Here is a 14,099-nt window from a genome sequence, read left to right on the forward strand (position 1 = left end):
AACAGTGGCAGCCACAGTGCCGCCGCCGCCCTCCCCCCACTCCACAACAGTGTCGGCCACAGTGCCCTCCTGCCACAGCCTGCATAACCAGATATTCATGGGTTGCACCAGTCATCCTGTACTGCTCTACCCTATGTGGTCTCTTAACCAGCTGTTTCTTCTTTCCTGGCTCGATCTGTGGCCGGTGCACGACCTTGATAAACAATTCAGGACAGCGGTGCTGTGATGACTTCATCGCTCCGCTGGTCTGAATGTGGGTTCAAGCCTCGTCCGTGCAGCTCCACGGCTGCTGTGTGTGACCAGGTATCCTACATCCCTCAGTAAGGCTGCAGAGGCGGCCGGGCTGCCACCCACAGTATTGTACACGCTCCTCAGACCCGCACTGTTTAAATAGAACAGTAAGAGAGAACAGAAAAGGAGTGGAAAACAATATCCGGAGAGGGCAAAACCTAAAATTGATTTATTTTTAGTGCAGTTTAGATTTTTTTACATTATTTTTCAAACTAAAATGATTAGATAGGAATATCCCTGTAATTGGCATTTTCTCCAATAGCTCAACATTCTCTATAACTTCAGCTGTCCTCTCTGTATAGGCCTGGAACAACCTCTCCCTGTTCGGGGGTCTTCATATCATAAATGGTTACAAAGAGTGCCTCCCCCCTATGGTGGACTTATCCTGCCCTGCACTGCACAGACAACCACTGGGGACTGTGTAATACTTCATTTCTCCTGTGGTGGCGCTGTGGGAAATGTAAATGTTTCTGCAAAGATTAGAGCTGATCGCTGGAGGTCCCAGCAGGAGGTCACTTTGTGATGAGCTATGGGACTCTTTAAATACATATGGATTGACCAAAGCTGAACATTCTAGATATTTGTTCTCTCCTTTCTATAAAGATCTTGTTAATGAGATAATAAAGATGTTTAGGCTGCCAAAAAGGTGAATCTTGCCGTTCATGGGCAGTATTAGACTTTATTTTTTTTAAAACAAATGTTAATAAAAATCCCATATTCTCTAAGATTTCCCGGTTCCTCTTCCTTCTAACGCCATTGTGGCTAATTCTTCATGTAGGCGGGGATACAATTTACAATATTTGTAATCCGTTGTTAATTGATGAAGGAGCTCGGTCTCCACATGAGATTCTTACATAATGGGCATTTGCTCTGACCCATTTGGGAAGAGTTAAACAGCAGTGAATGGGTTAACGCCCGCCTAATCCCAACATGGCGAGCTAATAAGAGACCCATCTGCTCTCTGCCTCGTCATATTAAAGTAATGTGCTGTACGGCCTTTGGGGCAGGGGCGGCATCTTCTGAGACGTAGGGGAGTCCTCCAGTCTCCGCAGTGCCCAGTGTTTTCGCCAGGCGCGGAGGAACGATCTGTATGGCAGTAATTACAGCCTCATGTCTGCTGTGCGCTGTATATTTGTCCTCTGCATATAGATTTAGGGATTACGGCGTGATCCTGCAGGGATTAAGGTCAGTGTGAGTTAGTGTGATGGGCAGGAATAAGCCGCTGGTTCGTGTAGTGACAAGCAGGATCAGGAAATTCATTACACTAAGGATGCAGTTAAGTGTAAATGGATTTAGGACTTTAGGTGTCTTCCAGGTTGGGCTTCCTTCAACCTCCGAAACACTAAGTGCACAGAAGGAACGATGCAGGAAATGTTATGCACGCTCCTTATTTACTACCACATGTTTTCTTGGGGCTAAAGGTGGCTTCCAGGATGATAGATCAGTGGCATTTCTAAGCGTAAAGGCGGCTGCAAGCATTTTCCGCTTTAAAAATGGAGCCATAAAATTTAATGGAATTATTCACCCATTCATGATCTTTGTCCATTCATTTCGTATTCTAACGCGTTTTGGTGAATCAATCCATGCAATGTATAAGGCTCCATTAAAAATGGATCAACCAAGGGCCCAGTCGTGTGAATGTGTCTTCCTACTGTCAGCGGGAGTTATTGTAAGGCTACGGTGACACGTTGAGTATTTGGTCAGTATTTTACCTCAGTATTTGTAAGCCAAAACCAGGAGGGGAACAATCAGAAGAAAAGTATAATAGAAACACGTCACCACTTCTGCATTTATCACCCACTCCTGGTTTTCGCTTACAAATACTGATGTAAAAAAACTAACCAAATACCAGTGTGTGAACGTGGTCTCAGAGTATGGCGGGTCAGTTATCGGATCAGCAGATTACGGATTGCTGTTGAGAGCAGACTGTTCTATGAAGGGGTCACGGAGTAAAACATTGGTGGGTTTACAAAGAGGCTGAAAATCTGAAAAGCCTTTATTGTATTTTTTGGATACGTGAGCGTTAGACATCAGAAATGCTGCAAATTTTCAGCTGTACAAATTCTTCAGCAAAATCCACAGTGGGAAAAATTTACCACCTAATTGTGTGTATTTTATCGTAGAAATGTAGTGGATCTGACCTGTGTGACCCTAAATTAAAATGGTGGAACTGATAATCCATCATAAGAAATCTGGTCGGGATAAAGGGGGGTGTTGGTTTTGTCTGGTGGATGTTATTTGACTAGGCATCTAGATCAGAAGAATGAAGATGAGGATGTGGTACGCCGCCTCTACTGCTGATTTTACTCAACCTGTCAATGCCTCGTTAATCCATGTCTTCCCTCAATCTCCAAATCTCAGAACTACGGTAAATATCTGCCAAGCATTGTATTGCAGAAAAGGAGACACTTTATTTATTTTTTCTGTGATTCTTTTTCGACCTGAGAATGAGACGGCATTCAGGGGGTGTCTGAGCTCGGCTGTGCCGCTCGCTGGGAGGGTCTCTTCTGGGCCCACTCTGTGTCACACAGGATTAGGGCTTTACAGGTTTTCTAATCTGCACACAGTTATCCATACAAATAAAATGTCCCCTCCGCATCCAGGCAAAGCCGGGAGGATTAGTAGCGGGCACCCAGTCGGTGCCTGAAGCCTGCTGAAACCACAATCTGCGGGGTGTTGTACTGTGTCGTCTTCTATTACCCGGGATTAATAATTCAGCCGATACTTTTGTAACTCAAGCCGCCTGTTTCTGTTTGTGCCTCCGGAGAGCTCAGGTGCAGCTACGTTGGTTTATTGTGTGTGCGTTTTTTTTTTTAAATACGTGTAACAGAAGATTTTACTGAGCCGATTCCTTGCCGCCTCCTCCTCCAGCACAGTATCTAAGCGGAGAGGTGTCGTCTTCTTTTTTTTTTTTTTTTTTCCAATGCCGGTTCCAAGCAAGCAGACGAACATCAGCCGTTCTCGTAGCTGGGATGCTGCAGGTTGGCATGAAGGCAGCTGGGAGGGAGACATCATCTCGTCAGGATATCGCGGAGCAGCCGGCATAAACAATTCTCTGACCTACAACGGAGAGGAAGCTTTTTACAAGCTGCCAAGCAGCAGATCCCGCGATATTATCGTGCCAGGCAGCTCGGAGATAAAGGCGGACGTCTGTTCCTACCCAGACGCATATATCCGAGGTCAGCTAGGTCACTTAGTGCGTCAAGATCGCAGACCAGTGAGGAATAACTCTGTTCCAGACTTCAGCTATCCTTACGAGAGACAGGTGGCAATGTCTGGGCGTGGATCTGTGCACACTCACGATTATTATAATGAGCCTTCTCTGTCGGGAAGATCCCTGGAGGATCCGCGTTATTACAGAGAACCAATGCTCAATCGTGCAGGACACACGTATGGTCCACCCGCTGCCAGCCGGACAGTCTGGGATCAGACACCTGTACGTCCCTACCACCCGCAAGATGTGGGTCGCGTGTATAGAGATCCTGCAGGGAGAGTCATCGGTGAGGGACAGCGTTCAAGGAGTCGTGATTCTTCCCCTGCCAGGTACACCATAGAAACGCCCAACCCCAGGTATGGCTCCGAGGCATCCACCTTTCCCAATAGACAGTTGTATAATGAGATGATGGAAAGATCCATTGATCCCTCGACAGGGAGGCAGACGGCTCCTACTTGCCTTGTGATGGAGCCCAATGAAGCGGCTGCTATGGATGGCACTCTGGGGACTTCACCCATTTCAGCAAACCGTGGTTATCATGGCTCAGCAAGGGAGAACGTTGGTGCAAAGATGGCTTATGATACCTATGATAACTCCATAACTCCGTCTCGTACCGGGATTCCTATGTCTCTCTCTGGATCTGAACTGAAGAGAACTGTGGATATGGAGTTCCTCGCAGTCCTGAGAAACGAAGGCCTCTCTGAAGGTACAATTAGCGCATTAATGCAGCAAGGATTCGACACGCCCAGTTCATTGGCTGTCATGGAAGAACACGACATTAAATCGGTAGCTGCTAATCTTGGCCAGGCAAGACTGCTTTCAGGTCTTATCAAGAGTTACCGGACAGATCTACAGATGCTGAGACAAGATCAACAGAAAAACAGCTCTATGAGATCGCGGGCTCGCTCCAACAGCTTCAGTCATCGCGGGGATCTGATGCGCACCGATTTCAACGCTCAGCCTCTTAATTGTCCTATGATGGATGGAGCTCCTAATCCACCTCATTCCTTGTCTTTGCAACCAGTTTCGCCACGGATGGCTGAACTAAACCGGCGGCCATCTAGTGCCCCATCCCAGCACCTGTTGGAAACTGCCAGCTACCCAACTTGTGGAATGGGTGTCCAAAATCCACAGTTCATGCAAACTCCAGCATACTCTGTTCCTGTGCAGCCTCGACCTGCCTCTGCCTACCCGGCCCAGTCCGGCATCCCTATGACTGTTGTGCACACCAATGTCAACACTGGGCCAAAGACGGCTTACCCTACAAGCTACACTGTACCCATGGAGCTGATGAAGAGAGAGCGCCTCCCACCAGTGTCTCCGGCGCACAGCCCACACTGCAGCCCACAACTACTACGCAAACAGGGGAGCCATCTGGAGACCTCAATGAGCTTGACACCACATAATATAGCCAGTCAGCCCTCTCTCCACTCACCGTACCAGAAAGTAACCCGACGGACTGGACCACCCGTCATTGTCTCCACCATGGCGTCTCCAGAGCCAAGTAATTCTAATTTTATTTCATTTTAAAATGTAGCCTGTGACCAATTTTAGTAATGTGAATCGAAGTGATTGAGGCCACCACTTAATGTCTAGTATGTATGTATGTATGTATGTATGTTTGTATGTATGTATATCTATCGTTGAGTCTATTTTATTTTATTTTTTTATGCTTTTAAACTCTAATTTGATTATATTCTTTTTTGTAACTTTCTAGTAGTATCTAAAAACGTATTTTTATAGTTCTATACTGGCGTCTATTCACACGTGGCAGATTTGTGCAGAAACTTCCCAACTTGCATAAAAAATTCATGCACTTGGTGAAAAAAGTAACTCCACTCTCCCCTGATGAGGGGAAAATACCCTGAAATAATCTGTAGATGAGTTTCTGGTTTGGCATTTATCCATGGTCATGTTGCAAGACTTGTTTAAGGGTCAGACATTGACTTTTAGGCCACAGCCCCACTATCAGTATTCGGTCAGTATTTTTTCTCAGGAGTGGGAGCCAAAACCAGGAGTGGGTGATAAATGCAGAATTGGTGACTTGTTTCTATTATACCTTTTCTCTGATTCTTCCTCACCTGGTTTTGGCTCCCACTCCTGAGAAAAATTACTGACCAAATACTGATAGTGGGGCCGTGGCCTTAGGGTGGTCATCGTACTTGCGAGAAAGTTTTTTTACTCTTCTAGAGAGAGAATTTGAACACTAAATAGATTTTTCTAAAATCTACCATGTGTGATTATTTCCTCGTGGGGCATAAGAGTGGGAGAGGACCACAGTCATCGTAGGTCGCTCTGCTCTCCTACAAAAGATATGAATGTCTACGAGAGAAAGTTGTCTTGGACCTCTTGTTCTGAGACTAAGGTCCTAAACCATCAGTGGTCCCATTCTGGCTTTTTTTTTTTCTATTTTCTTTGCTTTTATGTATGCCACTGATCATTTTCCATTGCAGTAGGTAGTGAGCTGTATATTGCAGGTGTCCACCATCTTTTCGATCAGGGTGGACATAACTGTAAAGAGTAGCGTTGTTTGAGTAGACCCAAGTTTCAATGCGATTTGTAGGATACATTGGGTTAGTGTTCTGTGCGCCAGCTGAGGTTGAGGCCTGCTTATTTGGGGAGGGATCTACTTTTATGCACAATTGTAGTCCTATACATATAAGAAGGGTCTAAGGCAGATACATTTTCCCAATGCTTTACTGTGGAGCACAAACCCATGTAAAGCAACGTTTGGCATGCAGACCTGTTTTCAAGCAAGTATGGAGGGATTGCGTCATGTTGGGGCCTACAGACTGGGCATCGTTGCAGTTTTGGGGTGGTTTCTCCACGATGGCAGTTGGCCCATGGGCCGCAGGTAACAAAGCTGAGTTGTCGCCATATATCTGAGAGCAAATGTGTGTATATTGGATGTATTGGCATGTTTGTGCCAATTATAGGCAAGAAAAAGTGGTTCTTTATATGTCCTATCTTATCTAGGCTTGCACAAGATTGAGCGTTCATCCATCAAGTCGCCATAGCTTGAGATAGCGTGAGATACGTTTGTTTTATTTTCTATGGGGGAGAACATAGTAACGCAAACTCTTGTGCAGAAGAAGGAAAATCCAGCAGTAACCATTTAGGTGTTAAAGTGGTATTACTATCTCCCAATAAGTAGTAGCCTACTATATATTGGGAGATGGTAATACCCCTTTAACACCTAAATCGCTACTGCTGTATTTTCCTTCTTATGCTCAAGAGTGGGCCCCCATGGCCGCTCACCCAGCAGCTGTACAGGGCTGACCGCCTGCTCTGTGATGTCAGTCATAGAAATGGCCACGCACAGCAAAATGCTCACTGTCCACTGTGATGCGGCCAGGCCGGCGCACTGACACATTACATGCGCAGGGCCGCATTACAGTACAGCAGACGCGTCCGCCCACCATTCACTGTGCGCGGCCATGTCTGGTATACTGACGTCACTGGGCGTGCCCTGTGCTGCCTTCTTCCCGCCGAAGAGTATCTTCAGTTAACATGTGGGTCCGACGGGAGATAGACAACAAGCCATGAGAAGATGTGATGTCCAGGATCCGCAGAAGTAAAAACACCCCCAATATGTGTCTGTGTGTGTGTATGTGTATGTGTATGTGTATGTGTGTATATATATATATATATATATATATATATATATATATATATATATATATATATATATATATATATATATATATATATATATATATATATATATATATATATATATATATATATATATATATATATATATATATATATATTAATATAATATATATTAGTACAGACCAAAGGTTTGGACACACCTTCTCACTTAAAGATTTTTCTGTATTTTCATGACTATGAAAATTGTACATTCACACTGAAGGCATCAAAACTATGAATTAACACATGTGGAATTATATACTTAACAAAAAGCTGTGAAACCACTGAAAATATGTCTTATATTCTAGGTTCTTCAATGTAGCCACCTTTTGCTTTGATGACTGCTTTTCACACTCTTGGCATTCTCTTGATGAGCTTCAAGAAGTAGTCATTGGAAATGGTTTTCACTTCACAGGTGTGCCCTGTCAGGTTTAATAAGTGGGATTTCTTGCCTTATAAATGGGGCTGGGACCATCAGTTGTGTTGTGCAGAAGTCTGGTGGATACACAGCTAATAGTCCTACTGAATAGACTGTTAGAATTTGTATTATGGCAAGAAAAAAGCAGCTAAGTAAAGAAAAACGAGTGGCCATCATTACTTTAAGAAATTAAGGTCAGTCAGTCCAAAACATTGGGCAAACTTTGAAAGTGTCCCCAAGTGCAGTTGCAAAAACCATCAAGCGCTACAAACTGGATCACATGAGGACTGCCCCAGGAAAGGAAGACCAAGAGTCACCTCTGCTTCTGAGGATAAGTTTATCCGAGTCACCAGCCTCAGAAATTGCAGATTAACAGCAGCTCAGATTAGAGACCAGGTCAATGCCACACAGAGTTCTAGCAGCAGACACATCTCTACAACAAATGTTAAGAGGAGACTTTGTGCAGCAGGCCTTCATGGTAAAATAGCTGCTAGGAAACCACTGCTAAGGACAGGCAACAAGCAGAAGAGACTTGTTTGGGCTAAAGAACACAAGGAATGGACATTGGACCAGTGGAAATCTGTGCTTTGGTCTGATGAGTCCAAATTTGAGATCTTTGGTTCCAACCACCATGTCTTTGTGCGACGCAGAAAAGGTGAACGGATGGACTCTACATGCCTGGTTCCCACTGTGAAGCATGGAGGAGGAGGTTTGATGGTGTGGGGGTGCTTTTCTGGTGACACTGTTGGGGATTTATTCAAAATTGAAGGCATACTGAACCAGCATGGCTACCACAGCATCTTGCAGCGGCATGCTATTCCATCCGGTTTGCGTTTAGTTGGACCATCATTTATTTTTCAACAGGACAATGACCCCAAACACACCTCCAGGCTGTGTAAGGGCTATTTGACCAAGAAAGAGAGTGATGGGGTGCAACGCCAGATGACCTGGCCTACACAGTCACCAGACCTGAACCCAATCGAGATGGTTTGGGGTGAGCTGGACCGCAGAGTGAAGGCAAAAGGGCCAACAAGTGCTAAGCATCTCTGGGAACTCCTTCAAGATTGTTAAAAGATCATTTCCGGTGACTACCTCTTGAAGCTCATCAAGAGAATGCCAGGAGTGTGCAAAGCAGTCATCAAAGCAAAAGGTGGCTACTTTGAAGAACCTAGAATATAAGACATATTTTCAGTTGTTTCACACTTTTTTGTTAAGTATATAATTCTACATGTGTTAATTCGTGAAAATACAGAAATTTCTTTAAATGAGAAGGTGTGTCCAAACTTTTGGTCTGTACTGTAAGTATATATATATATATAAATATATATATATATATAAAATATATATATATTTGGTTCTGTATGGATTCTATATATTTATATTTTTGTGAATATATCTTCAAATATGTATGTGCCTGTATGTATGTGTGTGTACATGTCTGTATACGGTATAAATCTATAAGCATGGGCGGATTATAATGAGGGCAATCTGGGGGGCCCATGGCCAGATTGCCCTCATTATACTGTTTTGTTCGCCAGCTTTGGCGGGGCACATAGCCCAGCAGGGAGCTTTCTTGTAGCTCCACTACCGACCATACAAAAGAGCAGCGCAGCTCCAGGAAAGCTCCCGTCCCCTCTGCAGTGACGTGTCGGTGCGGTGACATCATCAGCCGGCGCACACCAGTGTGTACGTGCCAGAAGTACAAGTGGAGCCTCGGGGACCGGAGCAGAGGCCGGGCAAACAGGAGCGGGGTGAGTATGTGGGTTTTTTTTATTAATGGGTGTATGGGATGTGTGAGATCTTGTACTATATATAGGTTGCTATGTGGGTGGATGATACTGTATATAGGGAGCTATGTGATGGCTCATCTATAATATAACCCGGATGTGTCTCTCTGTCTGAAGCCTCTATAGACTGCGCTGGCGCAGTCTGGCCAGAGACAGACGGACACATCAGCCATTAAAGGTGAGAGGGAAGAGGACGAGGAAGAAGGACTGTGGAGCTGCGTAAGCGCTGACCATAGACCGCCATCTCCGGCGCCATTAGGACACACAGCTCTATCTCCGACTAGGCTGGAGGAGTGTGGCGCCAGAGTTCACGGCTGCACATAGCCTGATCTCGGCGCCATTTTGTTGAAGACTGTGTGCAAATTTGTCTTTAACAAAATGGCGCGAACTCCAGAATCCTACTCCTCCTCCAGCCTCTCCGGAGATCGAGGACTCACTGCAAGGGAGAGGGGAAAAGGTGAGTAGGAGGTTTTTTTTTTTTTTTTGTATGGATGGAAGAACAGCAGAGCAGGCAGGATGGGGAGACCAGGATGGGGGGGTGGCACAAATGGCAGGATGGGGAGGGGAGCTGTACCAGAATGAGGGACCAGGATGGGGAGGGGGAGCAGGATGACGGAGCATATACTAGGATGGCGGACCCGGATGGGGGGAGCATATACCAGGATGGCTTGGCGGGGAGCATATACCAAGATGGGGGACCTGGATGGGGGACCTGGATAAGGGGACCATATACCAAGATGGGGGACCCGGATAAGGGGACCATATACCAAGATGGGGGGGGGGGGGAGCATGTGCCAGAATGGGGGACCAGGATGGTGGAGCATATGCCAGGATGGGGGGGGGGGGGGGGCATGTACCAGAATGGGGGACCAGGATGACGGAGCATATACCAGGATGGGGGACTCGGATAAGGGGACCATATACCAGGATGAGGGATCATGATGGGGGAGCATATACCAGGATAGGGGAACATATACCAGGATGGGAGAGCATTAGGTTTCAGTCATGGGGTCTGGCCCGGCGCCAATTCAGTCATTTCTCTGAGAATACAGAGCAGCCGCTGTAACCCCGGCCCTGACTGACAGCCGGCCTCAATGTAGAGTCGGTGTCAGCCAGTGCGGGGGCGCGGTTACAGGGGACACTCTGTATACTCAGAGCGGTGACCGAAGCGGCACCACCCCCGTCTCCATGACTGAAACCAAATGCTGGCGGGGAGAATAAAGTTCATTTTCTCCCCGCTGCATTCGGCTGCGTGCAGGCGCTGGGCAGCATAATAATGCTATTAACCTGCAGATACGCGGTTAATCTGCAGGTTAACAAGAGTTATTTCTGGTGACAGGTTCCCTTTAATGTTGTAGTACATTACTTCAATAAAATGTCGCTGGAGTCCGCACATGCGCACGCTCTATCTGGCACCTTTTTTTTTTTTTTTTTTTTTTAATACACTGTGTCTGCGAATTCAAAAATACTGTGTCTTCAATAAAATGGCGCCGGATAGCGTGGTATGCGGTATTTTATTTAAATAATGTACTGTAACGTCAACATAGCAGTGTGCATGCACCCCCCATCTCCATTACCCCTATGAACGCCGCTGCCACGCTGCTATATTGACGTTGTAGTACATTACTTAAAATGGCGCCAGAGTCACCGCATGCGCATGCCACGCTATCCGGCGCCATTTTATTGAAGACCCTGTATATGCGAATTCGCAGACAGTGTCTTTTAAAAAAAAAATGGCGCCAGAAATGTACCAATAAAAATGCTTACCACATGGACGTAGAACAGGTTCAATAGCTAGTACTGTATATAGGGAGTTGTGCGGACTCGTACTGTATATAGGGAGCAATGTGTCAGTTCATACTGTATATAGGGGGCTATGTGGGAGATCATACTATATATAGGGAGCTCCTGGAAGATGTCACAATCGAAGTGCTGGGAAGTTATTACAGTACGCTCACTTTGTAGTCAGCGCTGACTGGAACAGCTCCTAAACTGCCACTATGACTGGAAGCGAGTGGCGGCAGGGAGAATAAAACGTAATTTTCTCCCTGTAGCCAACATTTTTCCAGTAAGCCGACTAACCGGGCTTTAAACACTATTTACCTGCAGATAACTTGTCACCTTGAGAAAAGCTATTTAACTTTAAACAGGTGTCTAAAACATTTGTAGAACTTCAATAACTCTTAATATTGTGTAATGTACTATTAGGATTTTTCTGTTTTTACTGTTTGCACTCGTCACATCACCGCTCCATATGCAATTTTTATAGAGACAAGCACTTTCTCTTCTGCTTCTCTCATTGTTTCAGTTGGGTCTATGAGAAAAGAGAGGTTGGCATGTGATTGTCTCTATGCAAACTGCATATGGAGCAGTGATGTGACGAGTGCAGAGAGTATGTAAACAGCTGTATCCTAACACACAATCTGAAAATCTTTTTGAAGGTGAAAATAAAGTTTCAAAAGGTGTGTGTGTGTGTATTTTTTTATTTTTAAAAATGGTGTTCAAAAGGGCCTCACTAGGTAACTTTTGTATATGTAGTGAGTAATTGGTTATGGTACTGTATCTATGTAGTCAGCTTGGTTTTGCTCCCGTATCTATGTAGTAAGTTTGGTTATGTTCTCATATCTATATAGTAAGCTCAGTTATGGTACCATATCTAAGCAGCAACCTTGGCTCTGTTACTGTATCTATGTACTAATCTGGATTCTGGTACCATTTGTATGCAGTAAGCTTGGTTCTGTTCCAATATTTATGTAGGAGGCTTGGTTCTGTTGCTGTATCCATGTAGTAGACTTAGTAAGCTCTGTTCTGCTCCCATATCTCTGTAGTAAGCTCGGTTCTGCTCCCATATCTCTGTCGTAAGCTCGGTTCTGCTCCCATATCTCTGTCGTAAGCTCGGTTCTGCTCCCATATCTCTGTCGTAAGCTCGGTTCCTATGTCTGTGTAATCAGCTTGCTTCTGTTGCAGTATCTATGTAGGCAGTAAGCCAGGTTCTGCCCCTGTATGTATGCAACAAGCTCCGTTCTGTTCCCATATCTGTGCACTAGCCTGTTACCTCTGCTGCTTTAATGCAGCGGCCAGTGATAAGCAGGCCAAAGGTGGGCCACCGCAACTCGAGGGTCACTGCTTTGTGGTTGCCCCCCAGGCTGAAATGTGCCAGCCAGCCCCTGGTAGTAGGTGTAATAATATTAGCAAATACCTCCAAATAGAAATGTAGTATAGTTCTCCTGATTAGATATGTCACTTACCCCATGTGTAGGGCAGTGCAGTAGTTTAGGTATCCATGGTTATGGCCACTAGCAGCTAACTGTCACTATGAGTGGCTGTAACCAAGGATACCTAAGCTACTGCAATGTCCTTTACTTGGGGTAAGTGATGTAGCTAATCAGAAGAACTATTTTACATTTCTAATTGGAGGTATATGCTAATATTACACCTACTACATATTGGGATAGGATTTTGGAGATGGGAATACTTTTAGGTTCAGGGTAAGGGAATGTGAAATAAAACTCGTGGGTTGTTAATGAACTGTTAAAAGTTGTCCACAGGAAGTGTTCAGTTTTCCTGCAGTGCCACCACAGGTTACATTAAATATTACACTGTTCATATGCAAATCACTGGGTCGTCTGTATAATGCATGGACGTGATGGGTCCTCCAGGGCGAGAGGCAATGCTTTTGTATCAGCTTTTCAGACTGCAAAATAGATGATAGACCTGAATAGGGGAACCTTTTTTAATTTGCTGCTGTAAACATAAATAAGCGATTTATAAGAGCCGACATTTCTGGATCCGTTGTCCTTCCTTTGCCTTAATGATTACACTAAGTGCAATATTTGGTGACCTGACCACTTATGATGCAATTTTCCCTCATTTTGAGTTGCGTTTTGCACCCACCTGGTTCCTAATGTCTAGCAGGAGCTGTGGGCAACTACATATATATGTAGTATTACATTTAAAGGGGTTGTCCGGTCTTGCAAGAAAAGTCTGCATGTGTTTGATATCACGTGCCGACTAGACGCCTCGCTTTTCTCAATTTTCTTCTATCGAGAGAAGCTGGGTGAGATTAGTTGGTAAGTAATTAAATCTTTTACATTTGGTCACATGATGGCCCATCCCCATGAGGAATAAAGGCTAATCTGCACTCACATAGTTACTACAGAATTTTCTTATGAGACTGGACACCCTTTAAGGCAATCAAGTCAACGTGTGACCATTATAGTAGAGCTGTAAGTTGGGAAATACGGAGTTTTTTTGTTTTTTTTCGGTGTTCAGTTTCAGTCCCACCATTTAAGTATCAATACTAAAAGAATTTGGCACTCTAGGAAGAAAATATTTGTTCCAGCGCCTCCTTACATGTTCTCTTCCAACTACTTTGTCCTATCCAATATCTGTTTATAAATACACGAGAATAAATACCATATTCTTCTAAAAGTGCAGGATTCTATTTAATAGTAGACTTAAAGGGGTATTCCCATCTCCAAGATCCTATCCCAATATGTAGTAAGTGTAGTAATAATAATAATATTAGCAAATACCTCCAATTAGAAATATAGTATAGTATCATGTGCAGGGCATTACAGTCGCTTAAGTATCCATGGTTATGACCAAAGCTACTGCAATGCCCTAATACATGGGGTGAGCAATATAGTGAATCAGAAGAATTATACTATATTTCTAGCTGGAGGTATTTGTTGTTGTTTATTAATAATAATAAAAATAATATTATTGTTATTAG

General features: G+C 44.5%; 1 protein-coding gene across 6 annotated transcripts in view; it reads left to right on the plus strand.

Annotated features, from left to right (window-relative positions):
- The window catches only part of CTBP2 (C-terminal binding protein 2), a 116,066-nt gene that overhangs the window by 76,383 nt on the left and 25,584 nt on the right, over positions 1–14,099 (plus strand). Inside the window, exon 1 of one of the 6 annotated variants that reach the window (XM_073685126.1) lies at positions 3,142–5,009. The exons of 4 other annotated variants lie outside the window; for them this stretch is intronic. In XM_073685126.1, coding sequence (XP_073541227.1) covers positions 3,215–5,009 — 1,795 coding nt within the window. In that variant the 5' untranslated portion in view covers positions 3,142–3,214. Of the gene's footprint in view, positions 1–3,141; positions 5,010–14,099 lie in introns of those variants that run through there. One more of the 6 variants, XM_073685125.1, reaches the window with a different exon arrangement.

The sequence above is a fragment of the Phyllobates terribilis genome, unplaced genomic scaffold, assembly GCF_046119375.1.
Source record: "Phyllobates terribilis strain yellow unplaced genomic scaffold, ASM4611937v1 Scaffold_5__5_contigs__length_657084704, whole genome shotgun sequence".
NCBI classification, from domain to species: Eukaryota; Metazoa; Chordata; class Amphibia; order Anura; family Dendrobatidae; genus Phyllobates; species Phyllobates terribilis.